Source organism: Belonocnema kinseyi, chromosome 1 (assembly GCF_010883055.1).
Source record: "Belonocnema kinseyi isolate 2016_QV_RU_SX_M_011 chromosome 1, B_treatae_v1, whole genome shotgun sequence".
Lineage (NCBI taxonomy): Eukaryota > Metazoa > Arthropoda > Insecta > Hymenoptera > Cynipidae > Belonocnema > Belonocnema kinseyi.
In genome coordinates, this window is record NC_046657.1 from 83000005 (window position 1) to 83021130 (window position 21126).

The window sequence follows — 21126 nt, forward strand, 5'->3', positions numbered from 1 at the left end:
TTTAATTCTAAGGTTTGTAGTTTATATAAAAAGTAAATTTTCTGCGCAAATATATTAAAATTTCCAACCATCAAACACGAATTTTCAATAACGATTCAATTTCTACTAAAATAGAACAATTTTTTGATTAAAATGCAAAAAAATTGAATTTTCACCCAAAGAAGATTTTAGTTTGACTTTTAAATATCAAAATACGAGTTTTTAACAAGAAATCAATTTTACATGAATATAGTTGAATTTTCAAGAAAAAAATTGCATTTTTGTCCAAAAAAGATGCAATTTCTAGTGGAATAAATCAATCTTTAAATTAAACAGACAAATTTAACAAAATTACTTGAATTTTCGTCAAAAAAAGTGCAGTTGAGTTTTTAATACTAAAGTATAGTTTATACAAAAAAAAGATAACGAAAAATGCGTAAAAATATGCAATTAAGCGATTTTTTTAAAAGCAAATTATTGATAACATGCGTTTTCAATAATATTAATAAAATAGTGTATTAAAAGTGTTATCAAAAAATTTGCAAATAGTTTAAATTCATTACAATTGTTTTCAAAGATTGCAATCTTTTTTATTGATTTTGAAAATAATTCACAAAAGAGTGTTGCACTATAAGAAAAAATTTTTATTTCTGCGAAATACATACAGTAAAAATGTTATCGAAAATATGCAATTAAACCTTTTTTAATGCGAATCATGGGTGACGTGAATTTTCAATAATAGTTTTCAAATAATTCATTAAAGTTGTTATAAAAAAATTAGAAAAAATTTCTAATTCGATACAATTGTTTTTAAGATTCCAATCTTTTGAAAATAAATTAAATAGTCATTTTTTATTTAGTACTTATTAATTATCAGAAATTTAATTTGTTAGAAAATATTTCTTGAGATAAATATACGCAAAAAACTTATTTGTAGAATTAAAATAAATTAAATTTGTATTATCCCCATGTGTTTGAATAATAATTTTAATTGGAAGTGAAAAATGACACTGTTAACTCTTTTTTGAGCTTTTTTTTGCACTGTTAACCCCGTTTTTAACGATTTGAGTATTTTTTTCAGATTTTTTATAGTGAGTCCGAAGGATTTAGTCGTAGCGAGTTTATATGACGCTGACGATAGAATTCAGTGGCTTCTCGATCACGGAAAATTCGAAAAAGCCTTGGAAGCCGTGACTATAAACGGCGGAAAAGATTGCAAACACACGAAAACTGACGTTGGTCGCGTTTATCTGGATCATTTATTAGCCGAGGAAAAATACGAAAAAGCTGGGAAACTCTGTCTGACGATTTTGGGACAGAACAAAAAGCTCTGGGAAGAAGAGGTATCTATTTTTTTAATTTTTTAAATCATAAGAATATGAAAAAATAATTAAAACGTTATTAAAACATTTTCAGAAGTCTATCTGAAAAATTCTGAAATATTTTTGAAGATTTCAGATATGTCGAAATAGTATTTAGGAAATTTATGAAAATTTATTTTTATTTTATAGAATTTTACGAAATTTTAGGTAAATTAATTAATTAATTTAAATATTTAAAAATATAGCTTTAAAATGAGTTTTGCAAAGTAAAAACATATTTTTAAATTTCCGGCTAATCTTAAGAAAATTTTTGTATTTTTTTGATCCAATTCTTTCGAAATTTAAATTTAAATAAAATTTTTTGGAAATCATTTTAGGTTTAAAATTATTTTTGTATCTTTTCAAAACTTCGGAAATATTTTGTGATGTTTTTAAAACTTGTTACATATTCTCTTCAAATAAATTTTTCAAGATGGAAACTCACATATAGATTATCAAATTTCAAATTATTTTTGCCAATTTTCGAAAATTTCTAAATATCTTTTTAAATTATTTGCATTTTTAAATAAAATTTTGCTTTAAAAAATTTGGCATTCTTTTCTGAAATTGTTTAGAAAGATTTTTAAATATTCCCTTAATATAAATTTATCAAAATAAAAAATCAATTTAAATATCTTGGCATCTTGAGAAACGATCACAAATTTGATATTAAAGTCTTGAAAAATCTACATTTTTGTAAAATTAAAAAAAAAATTATTCTTAATCATTTTGGTTTATTTTCAAAACTTCTGAAACTTTGAAATTATTTTTATTTTCTTCAAAACTTATAAAATTCTAAAATATTTTTTCAAATATCTCCAATTATTTCTAAAATGGTTTTGAAATCTTTCGGACTCGGTTGTGATAATTCTGGAAATTTTTCGTAATATTTTTAAACCTTTTTGAATACTTTCGTAAAATTAACTAATAAAAAAAATAATTTCTTTAAATATTACCAGTCTATGCTAAGCAAATTTTTGTATTATCTTAAAACTTTCCACATCTTTTCAAATATTAAATTAATTTTGAAAATTTTTAAAAACTTCAAAATATATTTCCAAATAATACGAATTCTTCCTAAAAATTTGAAAAAAAAAACCTCTGAAAAATTATTTAAAACATCTAACAATCTTCCAGATTCTTTTTTGAGAATTTTTGAAATCTTTTGAAATGTTTTGAAATCTTGTTAAATATCCTTTTCAAATAAATTTTGCAAAATAAAGAATTACATCCTACATCTTTTCAGTTGTAACTTTTATTATTTGGTTGAAAATTTAACAATTTTCTTTTAAAAAAATTCTTTTCGTTTAAAAATTTGACTATTGAACATAAAATTAACTATTTATTTTAAAGTTTTTTTTTTAATTTATCTGTTTTAGAAGAAATGTCATCTTTCTTGAAGAAAAATGCAACTTTTCGGTTGAAAACTCAAATAGTTTTTTAAAGTTTGTCTTTTCGATTTTAAAATTCACCTGATTTCTTTTTTGGAAGCAAATTAAACAATTTTGTTGAAGTCATACTTTTTTATTGAAACTTCAACTGTTTGAGTAAAAATTCAACTATTTGATTAAAAAATCATAATTTTTTGTTTAAAATTCTACTGTTTTTTTGGTTGTTGAAAATTTTAATTTTTGTTTAAAATTGATATTTTAGCGTTAAAAAGAGAACTAAAAACTTTCCTGGGTGAAAATTTAACTATTTAAACAAATGTTTTAAATTAAAAATTCATCTTTTTTAAGAGAAATTTCCTATTTTTTATAGATAAAAATGCAACTGTTTGGTTGAAAATTAAAATATTTGGTTAAAAAGTCAACTTTTTGTGGAAATTTCTTCTGTTTAAAATTTCTTTTTGATTGAACTTTTTGTAGGGAATTTACTTTTTGTTTAAAATTTATATTTTGGTGTTGAAAAGAGAACTGAAATCGTTTCTGGATGAAAATTCAACATTAAAAAAAGTGTGTCGTTTTTTATTAAAAATTAATCTGTTTTAGTACAAATTTCATCTTCATGCGGTAAAAATAGAACTATTGGGCAGAGAATTAATATAATTTTTAAATTTGTGTAGTCACTCTAAAGACCATTTACGAACATTTTTTTATCTTTTGCAACACTCAAATTAATCGAAAATTATTTTTCGAAGTGTTGTAATAAATCCATGTTGTTTATGTCTTGAAAACTTTCCAAATTATATTAAGGCCCCTAAAGTTTAGCTTTGAAATCTTAAAAAAATCTGCATTTCTAAAAATCTTCAATTCTACTAAATATTTCTGGAATTTACTCGATTTTTTATTTTTTAATCTTACCAAATTGAAACGTTTTGCTTTTAAAACTTGTAAACTCTTTTAAGAAAGTATAGGAAATCGTTAGATATGCTTAAAAACCTTTTTTTAACTTCTCTTAAAGTTCATTTTTCAAAATAAAAAATTATTTAAAATTTTCACACGGGTATAAGGAAAATTCTTTCTTTAACCAATCTTGTCAGGCCTTCTAAACCTTCTAATCTCTAAAAATTTTACTATTTTTTTCTCTATTTATTATTTATTCTGAAAAATTAAAAAAAAAATCGCCTTTAAAATCTTTCAGCTTCTTCTTTGAAAATTTTTGAAATGTTTTATAATCTTTTGAAATAATCTCTTAAAATTAATTTTTCGAAATAAAAAACTATTTTAATTTTTCCTAGGACCCTGAAAAAATGTCTTTCACTTTCGTAAAACTTTACAAAATTCTTTAAAAAAATCTTTACAAGTTTAAATTATTTTTTAATCTTTTCAAAACTTCTGAATATCCTTTAAAGTTACTCAAATTTTTTTCTAAAATTATGTATTATGGCAAAATTGCAGAATTTGGTTTTAAAATATTTTACACACTTTAAAAAAATTTTAGGAAATAATTCAAAATGTTTTGTGACCTTTTTTGATGTTTCTCTTGGATTTCCTTACAGAAAAATAATTTAAAAATTTCCCATGAATCATAAAAACTTTTTTTCATTCTCTTGGCTAGAGTTCTGAGCCGGTTATATTACTTTGAGAACGATAATGAGAATGAGAATATTACCGAGAATATAACCGAGAAATAAATTCTCTGAGAATTTATGAGAATCTCAAAATTTATTTTAATGAGTAGAAAATTGCATTTTTTCGTTAACTTTTCGGTTGAAAATTCAACATTTTTTTAAAAGTTTGTCTCTTTTATTTTAAAGTTTACCTACTTTAGCAGAAATTAAATCTTTTTTTGATAAAAATGCAACTGTTTGGTTAGAAATGAAGATATTTCGTAGAAAATTTACTTTTTGTTAAAAATTTATATTTCGGTATTGAAAAATGAACTGAATATTTTTTGGGTTAAAGTTCTACTTCTAAAAAAAATGTGTTTTTTGTTAAAAATTCTTCTGTTTTAGTAAAAAATTGATCTTTTATGGATAAAAATGCAACTATTTCGTAGAAAATTCAACAATTTTGTTAAAAATTCATCCTTTTGGATTGAAAATTCAATTTTTTTTCCTAGAAATTAATTTTTTTTTTACAAAAATCCAATTTTTGATGTTACTGAGTTAGCTAACCAAACAGGGGCATTTTTATCAAAAATGATTAAATTTCTGCTAAAGCAGGTAAATTTTAAAATAAAAAAGACAAGCTTTCAAAAAAAAGTTGAATTTTCAACCGAACAGTTAACGAAAAAATGCAATTTTCTATTAACGAAAATAAATTCTGAGATTCTCATAAATTCTTAGAGAATTTAATTAAAAGAATATTGTCAAGTTTCACGAAAATAAAAGACATTTTTTGCAGGTACCTAGGAAAAATTAAAATAATTTTTAATGTCGAGAAATTAATTTTAAGAAATTATTTTAAAATATTTTTAAACATTTCAAACATTTTCAAAGAAGCTGAAATATTTTAAGGCAATTTTGTTTTAATTTAGCAGAATTAATAAAAAATGCCGGAAAAATTTAAATAATTTCATATCAAACGATTTCCTATACTAAACTTTAGGAGCCTTAAAATAATTTGGAAAGTTATCAAGAGAATAAACAAATTTTCTGAAAATTTCTGGGAAAATTTAGAATATTATATAAAGTAATTACTTAAATTTTGAATGATATTTGAAAATTTGCAAACATTTTCGAAAATTGATCAAATATTTTTTGATTCCTTCCAAACTTCCCAAATTTTTCATCATATTTTGTAAATTCCTAAAAAATAAAAAAAATTATTTTTCTGACAGGTCTGAAATATTCAAAAATCTTTTTTTTTGTAAATGGTCTTTAGAGTGACTATACAGATGTTAAAATTATATTATATTAATAATTCTCTTCCTAATAGTTCTATTTTTATCAAATAAAGGTGAAATTTGTAATAAAACAGATGAATTTTTAATAAAAAACGACACATTTTGTTTTAATGTTGAATTTTTATCCAGAAAAGATTTCAGTTCTCTTTTTAAACCCAAAGTATAAATTTTAAACAAAAAATGAATTTTCTACAAAATAGATAAATTTTCAAAAACAAAAAAACTGTTAAATTTTCAACAAAAAAGTATGACTTTTAAACAAAATAGTTCAATTTTCAACCAAACAACTGAATTCTTATCCAAGAAAGATCAAATATCTCTTAAAACAGATGAATTTTTAAATTTTTCTCTTTTTTTAGTAGTTGAATTTTCATCCAGAAAAGATTTCAGTTCTCTTTTCAGCAATAAAATATAAATTTTAAACAAAAAATAAATTTTACACAAAAAGTTCAATTAAAAAACTTTTTTTAGCAGTAGAATTTTCAACAAAAAGTATGATTTTTTAATAAAAATCGCTTAATTTTCAAAAAACAGTTGCATTTTTATCTATAAGAAATATGAAATTTCTCTTAAAGCAGATGAATTTTTAATTCAAAAAATTTTGTTTAATAGTTAAATTTTCATCCAAAAAAGATTTCAGCTCTCTTCTCCACAACAAAATACAAATTTTAAACAATAAGTCAATTTTCTAAGAATTATTTCAATTTTCAACAAAATAAAACAGAAGTTTCAACAAAAATATGACTTTTTAACAAAATATTTTAATTTTCAAACAAAAAAGATGTAATTTCTTCTGAAACAGATGAATTAATTTTTTTTTTAATAAACAGTTAAATTTTTATCTAAAGAAGATTACCGTTCACTTTCCAACACCAAAATAAAAATTGTAAGCAATTGGTTCATTTTCTGCTCAATAATCGAATTTTGAAACAAAAGTAGTTAATTTTTTAACAAAATAGTTGCATTTTTATCCAAGAAAGATGAACCATTTCTACTCAAACAGATGGATTTTCAATTAAAAAAGATTAATTTTTTAATTAAATAGATTATTTTTCAAAAAAATAGTTGACATTTCTGTTAAAAAAATTTTCAGTTGAATTTTCACGGTCAAAATATGAATTTTTAAACAAAAAAATAAGTTTTTATGAAAAAAGTTGAATTTCACTTCAAAAAGACGGATTTTTTCAACCAAAAAGTATCAGTTTTTAACAAAATAGTTGAATTCTCTGCCGAATAGTTGTATTTTTGCCGAATAAAGATGAAATTTGTACTAAAACAGATGAATTTTTAATAAAAAAACTACAAATGTCTTTTAAATGTTAAATTTTCATCCAAACAGATTTCAGTACTTCATTCAACATCAAAATATAAATTTTAAACAAAAAATGCATTGTTTGATCGTAAAAACTCGACTACAATCTTTTTCAAAGGACTTTTTTTTTTGAAAATTTATCTTTTTGATTTAAAACTTCCTCTGTTTAGAAGAAATTTCATTTTTTGTAAATGTAACTTTTCCATTTTTTAAGATTGATATTTTTTAGTTAAAAATTCGCGTTGTTTTTTGTAAAAAAATAATTTGTTAGTTTGAAATTTCCTTCTTTTTGTGTAAAAATACATCAATTAAGTGGAAAATTAATTTTTTGTTGAACATTCATATTTTTTGTTTGAAAATTGAATTTTTATAAAGAAAATTTGTCTTCTGATTTGAAGGTTCAATAATTTATAAAAACTTTTATTTGTTGGATATTCGTCTGTTTTCTTTAATTTAAATATAAATTATGATACTCTTTTGTTGGTAATTTGTCTTTTCAGGTTGAATATTCAACTATTGTATTAAAAATTCAATTATTTTGTTGAAAATTTCATTATTTTGTTAAAGAGTTATCTTTTAAAGTAGAAAAGGCCTTTTTTTATTTGAAATAAATTAATACATTTGAAAATTTTAAATTTGTATACCAACTGTTTGGTTTAAAATTTAATAATTTCATTAAAAAGTTATCGTTTTTGTTTGGAAATTCAAATGTTTTGTTAAAAATTTGTTTTGCTGGGTTGAAAATTCCAGTATTTTCGTAGAAAATTGACTTCTTGTTAAAAACTCATATTTTGACATTGAAAAGTCAAACAAATCTTTTTTGGATCAGAATTCGACAATTTTTTGAAAATTAGTCTCTTCAAAAATTCCTGAATATGAGCTAGAAAATAATTTATATTCAACCCTGGCAGCCTGACAAAATTCAATTTACCTAAAAAATTTGTAAATTCTGAAAAATTACGAAAAAATGTCTATTCTCTTACCCCACAGTTTGAAAATGTTCAAAACTTAATATTTAAAAAAAATAAAATATAAATCATTTCTAGTCAAATCATTCGTAATTATTAAAAAGCTGATTTTTAAAAAAATAAAATAAAACCAGGAAAGAGTATTAAAAAAAAGTCATCTAACTGTCAAAACACGGACGACTTTTAACTCTCGGTGACAGGAGGCTTGTTAAAAGTATTACAAAATTAAAAAACATTTCTGGTAACTAAAGATTACCTCAAGTAATTTTATTTTGAGGCAGGTTTATTTTTGTTGTCCAATTTCAGGTTTACAAATTCGCTCGAGTCCATCAACTCCGATCGATCTCCGCTTATCTTCCCCGAGGAGACGTGACTCTGGATCCTCTAATTTACGAGATGGTCCTCTACGAATATTTAAAAATGGATCCCGACGGTTTTTTGCAATTAGTCAAAGAATGGTCGCCCACTCTCTATACCGTGACGGCAGTAGTTAACGGAGTTCTCGAACATCTTCTCGTTCACAATCAAAGACAGAATGTTCTTCTGGAAGCACTTGCGATTTTATACAGCCACGGTGGAAAATATGACAAGGCTCTAGCGATGTATTTAAAATTAAGACACAAGGACGTCTTTCAGCTCATCCAGAAGCATCAGCTCTACAATTCCGTCTACGATATGATCGAGGGATTGATGGATCTTGATTCCGAAAGGGCGATTCAATTTTTTTTGGAAAAAGAGAGAGTTCCCTCGGACATTGTCGTTCAGAAGTTGCAGAATAATCATCGGTATCTTTATATGGTAAATACACACAGGCTTTAAATTACTTTTTCAAAATTTAATTATTTCGATAGTGATCGGCCGGGAATTTTATCAATTTTTGGAAGAAAAATCTATCGAGTTGAATTTAATTCAATTTATTTTGTATTTATTTATTGAGAGGGAAAATTTATCCAATGTGCATTTTTTTTTTAATTTCGAAGAAGAGTTAAACGATTAAAAATTGAAAGCGTTTGGAATTGAAATTTTTGGATATAAAGCAGGTTTAGCTGATCTACTGTAAATATAGATTAATAAATTATTTTTGAAATTTAACTCTTGTTCTAGTATTGCAAATTGAACATTAATTGATTTTACGCGATGATTTTGAATCTTTTTTTAAATTTAAACAATTTACCATAAAGACAATTTTGTAATAAATTAGACGAACCCTCAACAAACATCTTGCATTTTTAACAATAACAAAATAAATTTCTTCAAAAAAAAAGAATTTTTAAAAATTAAAATTAATTTCTAACCAAATAGTTTAATTTTCAACTAAAACAAATTAGTTTTCAACCGAAAATAAAATAGTTACATTTTTAGTTGATTTAAAAATTTTTAATAGTTTCAACTGAATTTTTAACCAAAGATATAAATTTTTAACGAAAATGATCAATCTTTAATTAGAAAAATTATTTTTTTGAAAATTAGTTAAATTTTCAATGAAGTATTGGAATTTTTTTTTAAATTTTCACTTCAATTAAAAAGAAATTTTGCATTTTTAACAATAACAAAATAAATTTCTACATTAAAAAACAATTTTTAACCAAATAGTTTAATTTTCAACTAAAAAAGATTAGTTTTCAACCGAAAATAAAATAGTTACATTATTAGTTAATTTAAAAAATTTTTAATAGTTTAAGTTTCAACTGAAAAAGATTAATTTTTTACGAAAAGTTAAGTAATGAAATGTTTCACATTAGAAAAAGAATCTTCAAACAAATAAAAAAAGAATTTTCAATAAAATAATTTAATTATTAATCTATAAAATTGATATTCATCCAAAAATGGAAGTTGAAATACCAGTTTAAAAAAATTTATTTTCAACAAAAAAAAACGAATTTTCAATCAAATAGTTTAATTCTCAATCTAAGGAAATTTGTTTTCATCCAAAAATTAAATAATTAAATTTTAAGTTAAAAAATACTTTTCAAAAAGAAAGAATTTTCAACACAATAGTTAAACTTTTCAGCAAAGACATACATTTTCAACTAAAATAATCAATTTTTAATTAGAAAAATAAAATTTTGAAAAATTAGTTAAATTTTCAACCAAGTATTAAATTTTTTCAACAAATTTTCACCTTCATTTTTCTAGAAACATGTTGCATTTTTAACAATAATAAAATCAATTTCTACAAAAAAAAAAGAATTTTTATCAATATAAATGAATTTTTAACCAAATAGTTTAATTTTCAAATAAAAAAATTATTTTTCAACCGAAAATAAAATAGTTAAATTTTTATTAAATTAAAAATTATAAATAGTTTAATTTGCAACTGAAAAAAAATTAATTTTTGACGATAAATTACGTAATGAAATTTTCAAGTTGAAGAAAAGAATCTTTAAAAAAAGCATTTTTAATAAAACAGTTGAATTATTAATCTAAAAAATTTATATACATCCAAAAATGGAAGTTGAATTATCAGTTTAAAAACATTTATTTTCAAGAACAAAAAAAATGAATTTCCAATCAATTATTTGAATTCTCAATCTAAAGGAAATTTACTTTTATCCAAAAATCAAAAAATTAAATTTTTAGTTAAAAATATATTTTTTTAAACAAAAGAAAATAATTTTTAACGCAATAGTTAAATTTTTAACCAAAGGCATACATTTTTAACTAAAATTATCCGTCTTTAATTAGAAAAATAATTTTTTGAAAAATTAGTTAAATTTTCAACAAACACGTTACAGTTTTAACAATAACAAAATAAATTTCTACAAAAAAAATAATTTTTAACAATATAAACTAATTTTTAACTAAATAGTTTAATTTTTAACTAAAAAATGTGAGTTTTCAACCGAAAAATAAAATAGTTACATTTTTAGCTAATTGAAAAAATTTTAATAGTTTAATTTTAAACTGAAAAAGATTAATTTATGACGAAAAATTAATTAATGAAATGTTTCACCTTAAGAAAAGAATCTTAAAAAAAGAATTTTCAATAAAATAGTTGATTTATTAATCTAAAAAATTTATATTCATCCAAAAATGGAAGTTGAATTATCAGTATAAAAACAATTTTATTTTCAACAAAAAAAAAAAGAATTTTTAATGAAAAAGTTGAATTCTCAATCTAAGGAAATTTATTTTCATCAAAAAATGAACTAATTAAATTTTAAGTTAAAAAATATTTTAAAAAAGGAATTTTCAACACAATAGTTACATTTTTCACCAAAGATATAAATTTTTAACGAAAATTATCAATCTTTAATTAGAAAAATTATTCTTTTTTTATTTAGTTAAATTTTCAACCAAGTATTGGAATTTTTCACAAAATTTTCACCTTAATTTTTAACAAACATGTTGCATTTTTAACAATATAAATGAATTTTTAACCAAATAGTTTAATTTTCAACTAAAAAGAAATTAGTTTTCAACCGAAAATAAAATAGTTAAATTTTTAGTTAATTTAAAAAATTTTTAATAGTTTAATTTTCAACTGAAGAAGATTATTTAAACAAATAAAAAAAGAATTTCAATAAAATAGTGGAATTATTAATCTAAAAAATGTATATTCATCTAAAAATCAAGTATTTGAATTTTTGATCAAATAATTTAATTTTCAACTAAAAAAAGATCAATTCTCAGCCCAGAAAAATTTAATTTTGAACAAGATCAATTTTGGAGGAAAAATGAAATAATACAATTTTCTGTTGAATAAAATAATTTTTAACAATACAGTTCGATTTTCAACTAATGTGATGAATTTCCATCGCAGAAAAAAATTAATTTTTAACTAAATGAATTAATTCCTAGCCAAATAGTTTAATTTTCAACTTAAAAAATTAATTTTCGATGAATAAAGGAATATTAAAATTTTAATATCAGATTTTTTAATTTTTAATCAAGTATTTTCATTTTTGACGAAAGCAGATAAATTTAAAACTCAGAAAAAAAAATTATTTTGAACCAAATAAAGAAGCTTTGAGCCAAATAGTTTAATATTCAATTAAAAGAGATCAATTTTTGACAAAAAATAGAATATTTACATTTTCAGTTAAATAAAATAATTTTGAATGAAATAGTTCGATTTTAAACTAATGATGAATCTCCAAGCAAATAAATTAATTTTCAACGAAGTAGTTGAATTAAAACATCAAGTATTTGAATTTTTGATCAAATAGTTTAATTTTCAACTGAAAAAGATCAGTTTTCAATCCAGAAAAAAATTAATTTATAACGTAATTAATTAATTTTTAAATAGATAGTTTGATTTTCATCTAAAAAAGATTAACTGTCGACGTAAAATGAAATATAAAAATTTCAGTTAAAGAATTTTATTTTCAAAAAAGAAAACGAATTTCCAACACAATATTTAAATTTTTCACAAGTGATATTCATTTCCTACTAAAATGTTTAATTTTCAAACAGAAAAATGAATTTTTGAAAAAGTAGTTACGTTTTTAATCACGTATTTAAAATTTTGACAAAAGCAGATAAATTTCAGGCTCAGAAAAAAATTCATTTTTAAGAAAATAAATAAGTTTTTAACCAAGTAGTTTAATTTTCCACTAAAAGAGAAAAATTTTTGACGAAAAATTAAATATTTACATTTTCAGTTAATTGAAATAGTTTTGAACACAATAGTTAAATTGGTAACTGATGATATGGATTTTCAAATAAAATTATGAATTTTTAATCAGAAAAAGGAAAGTTTAACAAAGTACTTTCATTTTCAATAAATTATTTGAATTTTTGATCAAATAATTGAATTTTCAACTAAAAAAGATCAATTTTCAACCGGGAAAAAATTAATTTTAAAGAAAATATATTAATTTTTAACCAATTAGTTTAATTTCCAAATAAAAACGATTAATTTTTGACAATAAATTAAAACTTTAAATTTCCAGTAAAAGAAAATAATTTTCAATAAAAAAACAAGGAGTTTTCAATGAAATATTTTAATTCTCAAACTAAAGAAATTTATTTTCAGTGAAAAATGGAATGGTTAAATTTTCAGTTAAAAAAATTTTATTTTCTACTAAATGAAAACGAATTTTCAGCACAATAGTTAAATTATTAACCAAATATATGATTTTTTAACTAAAATCTTGAATCGTAAATGAGAAAAATGCATTTTTTAAAAATTAGTTCAATTTTAAGCCAATTATTTAAATTTTTGACCAAAAAAGATAAATTTCCTTCTCAGAAGCAAACTAATTTTTAACTAAATAAATAAATTTTGAACCAAGTAGTTTAATTTTCAACTAAAAGAGATTATTTTTTGACGAAAAATGAAATATTAAAATTTTCAGTTAAATAAAAGGATTTTCAACAAGGAGTTCGATTTTTAACTAAAGTGGTGAATCTTCAAACAAAGAAAAAAAAGACGAATTTTCAACATAATAGTTAAATTTTTAACCAAGCGTATTAATTTTCAAGAATAAAAATTGATTTTCGGAAAAGTAGTTACAGTTTTAATTTTTAATTGTAAAATTTTCAGTTAAAGAATTTTGTTTTCAGCAAAAAAAAAAACGAATTTCCAACACAAAATTTAAATTTTTAACGAAGTAGTTCAATTTAAAAAAATCAAATATTCGAGTTTTTGATCAAGTAATTTAATTTTCAACGAAAATAGATAGATTTCAATAAAAAAATTAATTTATAACATAATTAATTAATTTTTTACCAATTATTTTAATTTTCATCTAAAAAAAGATTAACCGTCGGCGTAAGATGCTATATAAAAATTTCAGTTAAAGAAAATAATTTCCAAACAAAAAAAAATCAATGAAATAGTTGAATTGTAAAATTTTTGGTTAAAGAATTTTATTTTTATAAAAAAAAACGAATTTCGAACACAATATTAAAATTTTTAATGAAGTAGTTAAATTAAAAAATCAATTATTCTACTTTTTGATCAAATAATTTAATTTTCAAACTAAAAGAGATCAATTTTCAATTAGAAAAATTAATTTATAACATGATTAATTAATTTTTCACTCAATAGTTTAATTTTCATCTAAAAAAAGATGAACTGTTGACGTAAAATGCAATTTAAAAATTTCAGTTAAAGAATTTTATTTAAAAAAAAGCGAATTTCCAACACAATATTTCAATTTTTAACGAATGTTATTCAGTTTCTACTAAAATAATTAATTTTCAAATAGAAAAATGCATTTCTGAAAAAGTAGTTACATTTTTAATGATGTATTTTACACTAAAAGAGATAAATTTTTGACAAAAGTAGTTTCATTTTCAGTCAATTATTTGAATTTTTGATCAAATAATTGAATTTTCAATTTAAAAAGATCCATTTTCGACTCGAGAAAAAATTAATTTTTAATCAATTAGTTTAATTTCCAACCAGAAACGATTAATTTTTGACAATAAATGAAATATAAAAATTTCCAGTTAAAGAAAATAATTTTCAATAAAAAAACAACGAGTTTTCAATGAAATATTTTTAACACACTAGTTACATTTTTGACCAAAGATATGAATTTTCAACTAGAATGATCAACCTTAAATTAGAAAAATATTTTTTAAAGTAGTTCAATTTTCAACTAATTATTTGAATTTTCGACATAAACAGATATATTTCCAACGCAGAAAAAAAACTAATTTTTAACCAAATAAATAAGTTTTTAACCAAATAATTACATTTTCAATCAAGTATTTGAATTTTTTATAAAATAATTCAATTTTTTAATAAACAATATCAATTTTTAACCAAAAATAAAATTAATTTTTAACCGAATACTTTAATTTTCAACTGAAACAGATTAATTGGCGACGCGAAATGAACTATTAAAATTTTTAGTCGAACAAAATATTTTTCAACAAAAAAATCTAATTTTAGAATAAATAGTTGAATTTTCAATCTAAAGAAGTGTATTTTCATCGAAAAATGAAATAGTTAAATTTTCAGTTAAAAAAATCTTTATTTTCAACCAAAAGAAAAATAATTTTCAACGCAATAGTTAAATTTTCAATCCAAGATATGAATTTTCAACTAGAATCATCAATCTTCAATAAGAATAATAATTGTTTGAAAAATTACTTCAATTTTTAACCAATTATTTGAATTGTTGACCAAAAGAGATATTTTTCCAACTCAAGAAAACTGAATCTGCTTTTTTTTAATTCGTCTTTTTGGGTTGAAAGTTCAATTATTTTCGTAAGAAAAATTAAATTTTTATCTAAAATTAACATTTTAGTGTTGATAATTTGAATAAAATCTTTTTAAAATGAAAATTCAACTCTTTTTTTAAACTTGCCTTTTTAATTTAAAAATGTATCTATTCTAGTAAAAATTGCAACCTTCTTTGAGAGAAAATGCAACTGTTTGGTTTAAAATTTAATAATTTCATTAAAAAGTTATCGTTTTTGTTTGGAAATTCAAATGTTTTGTTAAAAATTTGTTTTGCTGGGTTGAAAATTCCAGTATTTTCGTAGAAAATTGACTTCTTGTTAAAAACTCATATTTTGATATTGAAAAGTCAAACGAATCTTTTTTGGATCAGAATTCGACAATTTTTTGAAAATTAGTCTCTTCAAAAATTCATCTGTTTCAGTGTAAATCGCATTTTTCACGGATAAAAATGCAACTGTTTGGTTGAACATTCAATCATTTTTTACAACCTCATGCTTTTTGGTTGAAAATTTAAATGTTTTGTTGGAAAGTCAAACTTTTTGCTAGAAAATTCAACCATTTATAAATATCATATATATCTAGTGCGCATTCATAAATGCCATGGAGACATACTGCGCATTATTTAAATATTTTCAAAGGCTTTTTTTAGTCGATCTAAGTAGCACGTAGCTGTAAATCTCGTAAAATTTGTATGTCGTGAAGTCACATGTGTCACAGAAATTTTCTGCGCAGTCATACGTCCTAGAGAAATCTACTGCGCATTTATAAATAACATATATGCCTATCGCGCATTCATAAATGCGGTAGAAACATACTGCGCATAGTTAAACGCCCACGAAAGTCTACTGCGCATTCTTGAGTGCTATAGAAGTCTACTGCGCATTCCTTATTTGATCTGCTGCGCTTAGGCTAAACAACGCATGCGTGGCGGGAAATTCAAATTGAAAAAAACTTTTTAATTTAATGTTTGTTTAAAACTCATATTTTTATAATGAAAAGTCAATAGAATCTTTTTTTGATGAAAATTTTATCACTTTTTTTCGTGAAAATTAATCTTTTTGGTTGAAAGTTGAACAATTTGGATCAAAATTGGTTATTTTAAAAATATTAAATATTCAACTATTTCGTTGAAAATCCACATATATATTGTTAAAAATCTTTCTTTTTTTTGTAGAAGATTATCTTTTTCTTTGCAAGTTAATCCTCTTGTTTAAAAAATTCTTCTTTTCGATTAAAAATTCAAATATTCCAGTTAAATATTTATCATTTTAATTTCGAATCATCTCTTTGGTTGTAAATAAAATTACTTGGTTTGAAAATTTCACAATTCTGTTGAAAATTAATTTCTTTTTGCTTAAAAATTCATATTTTCTGGTTGAAATTTAAATTTTTTAAAAAAAATTCGTCTTTTGACTTGAAGGTTCGACAATTTAGATGAACTTTTTTGTTAAGAATTCACCATCGAGGGTGGAGAATTAAGTTATTTTGATAAAAATTAAATCATCTTGTTGAAAATTGTGGAAAATAGTGTCCGATTTCGTTTTTCCCTCTTGCAAATGAAAAATTGTACATTTCTTTGGACAGTATCTGGACGCCTTGCATAAAAAGGACACAAAGGACTCGAAAGGAACATACCACGGGTTATTGGTTCGACTCTACGCCGATTATTCGAGAGACAAACTTCTGCCGCTGTTGAGGCGATCCGACAATTATCCGATTCAACAAGCTCTCGATATTTGCAGTCAGCGGCAATTTTACCCCGAAATGGTGTACTTGCTCGGGAGAATCGGAAATACGTCAGAGGCTCTGGCTCTGATGACGAGAGAGTTGAATGATATGGAAAGTGCAATTGCATTCTGTCAGGAGCACGATGACGAAGAGTTGTGGAATGATTTGATTAATTATTCTTTAGACAAGCCTGGTAAGGGATCGTACTTTAATCAATTTTATTCTTTCGTTGAAAATTTAACGATTTTCTTGAAAAAAAAAACAGATCATTTTTGGGTGAAAATTAAACTGTTTTTATTTAAAATTTATGTCTTTTCGTAGAATATTAACCTTTTGTTTAAAATTAATAATTTGTTGCTTATTAGTGAACTGAAATCTTTTTTTTTTGTTTGCAAAATTGTCTTTTTTATTTAAAGTTTACATTTTTTAGTAGAAATATTGCTTCCTTCTGAGATAAAAATGCAAATACTTGGTTGGAAATTCAACAATTTTCGTCGATAATTTACTTTTTGATTAAAAATCATATTTTTCGGTTTAAAAGTTATCTGAAGTCAACTGTTTAGTTGAAAAATCAACTTTCTTCTTAGAGAATTTACTTTTTGATTTAAATTCATATTTTAGTGTAAAAAGTAAGACTAAAATCTTTTTTTGGATGCAAACTTTTTTTTTCTGTACCTTTTTATTTTTTATTTAAAAGTTCGTCCTTTTTAGTAGAAATTTCATCTTTCATGGATAAAAATGCCACTGCTTGGTTGGAAATTCCACAATTTTTGTAGAAAATTTACTTTTTGATTAAAATCCATATTTTGCGGTTTAAAAGTCAACTGAAGACTTTTGTGGATGTATATTCTGTAATTTTTTTGGTAAATTAGTCAATTTAATCAACAAAAACATTCATTTGAGTAGAAATTCCATCTTTCTTGGATAAAAATGCAACTGTTTGGTTGAAAATTCAACAATTTTGTTAAAAAATAATTCCTTTTGGTTGAAAATTTAACTATTTTCGTAAAAAAATGTACTTTTTCATTAAAATCCATATTTTTATGTTTGTTTAAAAATAAACTGTAGGCTTTTGTGGATGAAAATTCAATTATTTGTTGAAAATTTGTCCTTTTAAATCTAAAATTCATCTATTTTAGTAAAAATTGCATCTTTCTTGGATGAAAATGCAGCTACTTGGTTGGAAATTCAACAATTTTAATTTTTAACCAATTATATGAATTTTTAACTAAAGTTATGAACTTTTAATCAGAAAAACGAATACTTTGATCAAATAATTGAATTTTCAACCCAGAAAAAAATTAATTTTTAACAAAAAAAATATTAATTTTCGACGAAAAATGAAACATTAACATTTTCAGTTGAAGAAAATAATTTTCAACAAACAAAAAAAAGTGAATTTTCAATGAAATAGTTGAATTCTCAATATAAGGAAATTCATTTTTATCCAAAAATGAAATAGTTCAAATTTCATTAAACTTCTTTTATTTTCAACAAAAAAAATGCCAAATTTTCAACAAATAAGTTAAATTTTTAACTAAAATGATCGATCTTCAATTAGAAAAATTATATTTTGGAAAAGTAGTTAAATTTTCCTCTAAAAAAATGAGTTTTTTAACAAAAAATTGAATACCTACATTTTCTCCTTGATTAAATAAGTTTTAACTGAAATGATGAATCTTGAAGGAAAATTAAATTTCTAACAAAGTAGTTCAATCTTCAATCAAGTATTTGAATTTTTGATCAAATATTTGAATTTTTAACTAAAAATGATCAATTTTCCACCCAGAAAATAATTTATCTTTAAAACAAAAAATTAATTTGCACCTAAAAAAGATTAATTTTCGACGAAAATGAAATATTAAAATTTTCATTTCAAGAAAATAATTTGCAACAAACAAAAAATCAAACTATTTTTCAATGAAATAGTTGCATTCTCAATGTAAGGAAATTTATTTTTATTTGAAAATGAAATAATTAAATTTGCAGTTAAAAATTTTTTTATTTTCTACAAGAAAAACGAATTTTCCACAAAATAGTTGAATGCTATACTTAAACAAATTAATTTTCAAAGAAAAGTTTAATAGTTAAATTTTCAGGTAAAAAAATGTCTTACCAATCATAAAAAAAACCAGAATCTTCTACACAATTGTTAAATTTTTAACCAATGATATGTTTTTTCAACTAAAATGATGAATCTTTAATTAGAAAAATGGATGTTTAACGAAGTAGTTTTATTTTCAATGACGCATCTCAATTTTTGATGAAATAATTTAATAAGTATATTTTCACGTTAAGTAATTTGTCAGGTTTTAATGAGGCCTATTCCGTCAAATAGTTTAATCCTTAACTAAAAAGGATCAATTTTAGAATAAAAATGTAATAAATTTTATTATATGGTTGAAAATTTAACGATTTTCTTTTTAAAAAACATCATTTTTGGTTGAAAATTAAACTGGTTTGTTAAAAATTCAGCTCTTTTCGTAGAACATTAACCTTTTATTTAAAATTCATAGTTTGTTGCTGATTAGTCATTTGAAATCTTTTTTGATGAAAACTATTTTTTTCTGAAAATTTGTATTTTTTATTTAAAAGTTCATCTTTTTTTTGAAGAAATTGCATCTTTCTTGGATGAAAATGCAACTACTTGGTTGGTAATTCAATAATTTTCGTAGATAGTTTACTTTTTTATTAAAATCCATATTTTGCGGTTTAAAAGTTAACTGAAGTCTTTTGTGGATGAAAATTCTGTAACTTTTTTTGAAAATTTGTCCTTTTAATTCTAAAATTGATCTAATTTAGTGAAAATTGCATCTTTCTTGGATAAAAATGCAACTATTTTGTTGAAAACTTGCCTTTTTTGATTATCAAATCAACTGTTTAATTGAAAATTTGTCTTTTTGAGTTGAAAAATCAACTTTTTTCTTAGAGAATTTACTTTTTGATTAAAATTCATATTCTAGTATTAAAAGAAAGTGTAAAAATTTTTAAAAATAATATTTCAACTATTTTTTTTTTAAATTAGTCTCTTTTATTTATAAAAACATTATTTTAGTAGAAATTGCATCTTTCTTGGATAAAAACCAAGTACTTGGTAGGAAATTCGACAATTTTCATTTTTAACCAATGATATGAATTTTTAATCAGAAAAACGAATGTTTTACAAAGTAGTTTCATTTTCAATGAAGTGTTTGAGTTTTTGACCAAATACTTGAATTTTCAACTAAAAGGATCACTTTTCAACCCAGAAAAGAAATTAATTTTTAAACAAAAAAAGATTATTTTTCGATAACAAACTTTTTACAAAATAAACCTTTCGTTTAAAATTCATTTCTTTTGCGCATTAGTCAACTAAAATATTTTTGGGGTGAAAACTATTTTTTCTGAAAATTTTTATTTTTTATTTGAAGTTCACTTGTTTAGTAGAAATTTCATCGTTAATGGATGAAAATGCGACTACTGGTTTGGAAATTAAACAATTTATTTAGATAATTTATTTTTTGAATAAAATCAATATTTTGATGTTTAAAAGTAGACTGAAGTCTTTTGTGGATGAAAATTCTCGATTTTTTTTTTTGAAAATTTCTCCGTTTAATTCTAAATTTGATCTAATTTAGTAAAAATTGCATCTTTCTTGGATAAAAATGCAACTATTCGGTTGAAAATTGAACAATTTTCGTAGAAAGTTTACTTTTCTATTAAAATCCATATTTTGATGTATAAAACTCAACTCAAGTCGTTTGTGGATGAAAATTCAATTTATTTTGTTAAAAATTTGTCCCTTTAATTAAAAAATTTATCTGTTTCAGTAGAAATTGCATCTTTCTTGGATAAAAATGCAATTAATTGGTTGGAAATTCGAAAATTTTCATTTTTAACCAATGATATGAATTTTTAATCAGAAAAACGAATTTTTAACAAAGTATTTTCATTTTCAATCAAGTGTTTGAATTTTTAATCAAATAATTGAATTTTCAACCCAGAAAAAAAATTATTTTTCACCACAACGGATTAATTTTCGACGAAAAATAAAATTTTCAGTTTAAAGAAAATTATTTGCAACAATCAAAACAAAAAAAAGAAAAGATTTTTTAATGAAATAGTTTAATTCTAAGTGTAAGGCAAATTTGTATCCAAAAATGAAATAGTTAAATTTTAAGTTAAAAAAATTTTATTTTCTGCAAAAAAAACCTTTTGTTTAAAATTCATTTTTTTGCTCATTAGTCAACTGAATTTATTTTTTGGATTTAAACTATTTTTTCCGAAAATTTGTCTTTCTTATTCAAAAGTTCATCTTTTTTAGTAGAAATTTCATCTTTCTTGGATAAAAAAGCATCTATTTGGTTG

The 21126-nt window shown here is 22.1% G+C and overlaps 1 protein-coding gene across 1 annotated transcript in view; it reads left to right on the forward strand.

Annotated features, from left to right (window-relative positions):
- LOC117173534 (vacuolar protein sorting-associated protein 41 homolog) overlaps window positions 1–21126 on the forward strand; it is a 50247-nt gene that overhangs the window by 20023 nt on the left and 9098 nt on the right. The window contains exons 7-9 of the mRNA XM_033362173.1: window positions 1061–1322; window positions 8217–8708; window positions 16636–16972. Of these exons, the coding sequence (XP_033218064.1) occupies window positions 1061–1322; window positions 8217–8708; window positions 16636–16972 (1091 nt within the window). The remainder of the gene's footprint in view (window positions 1–1060; window positions 1323–8216; window positions 8709–16635; window positions 16973–21126) is intronic.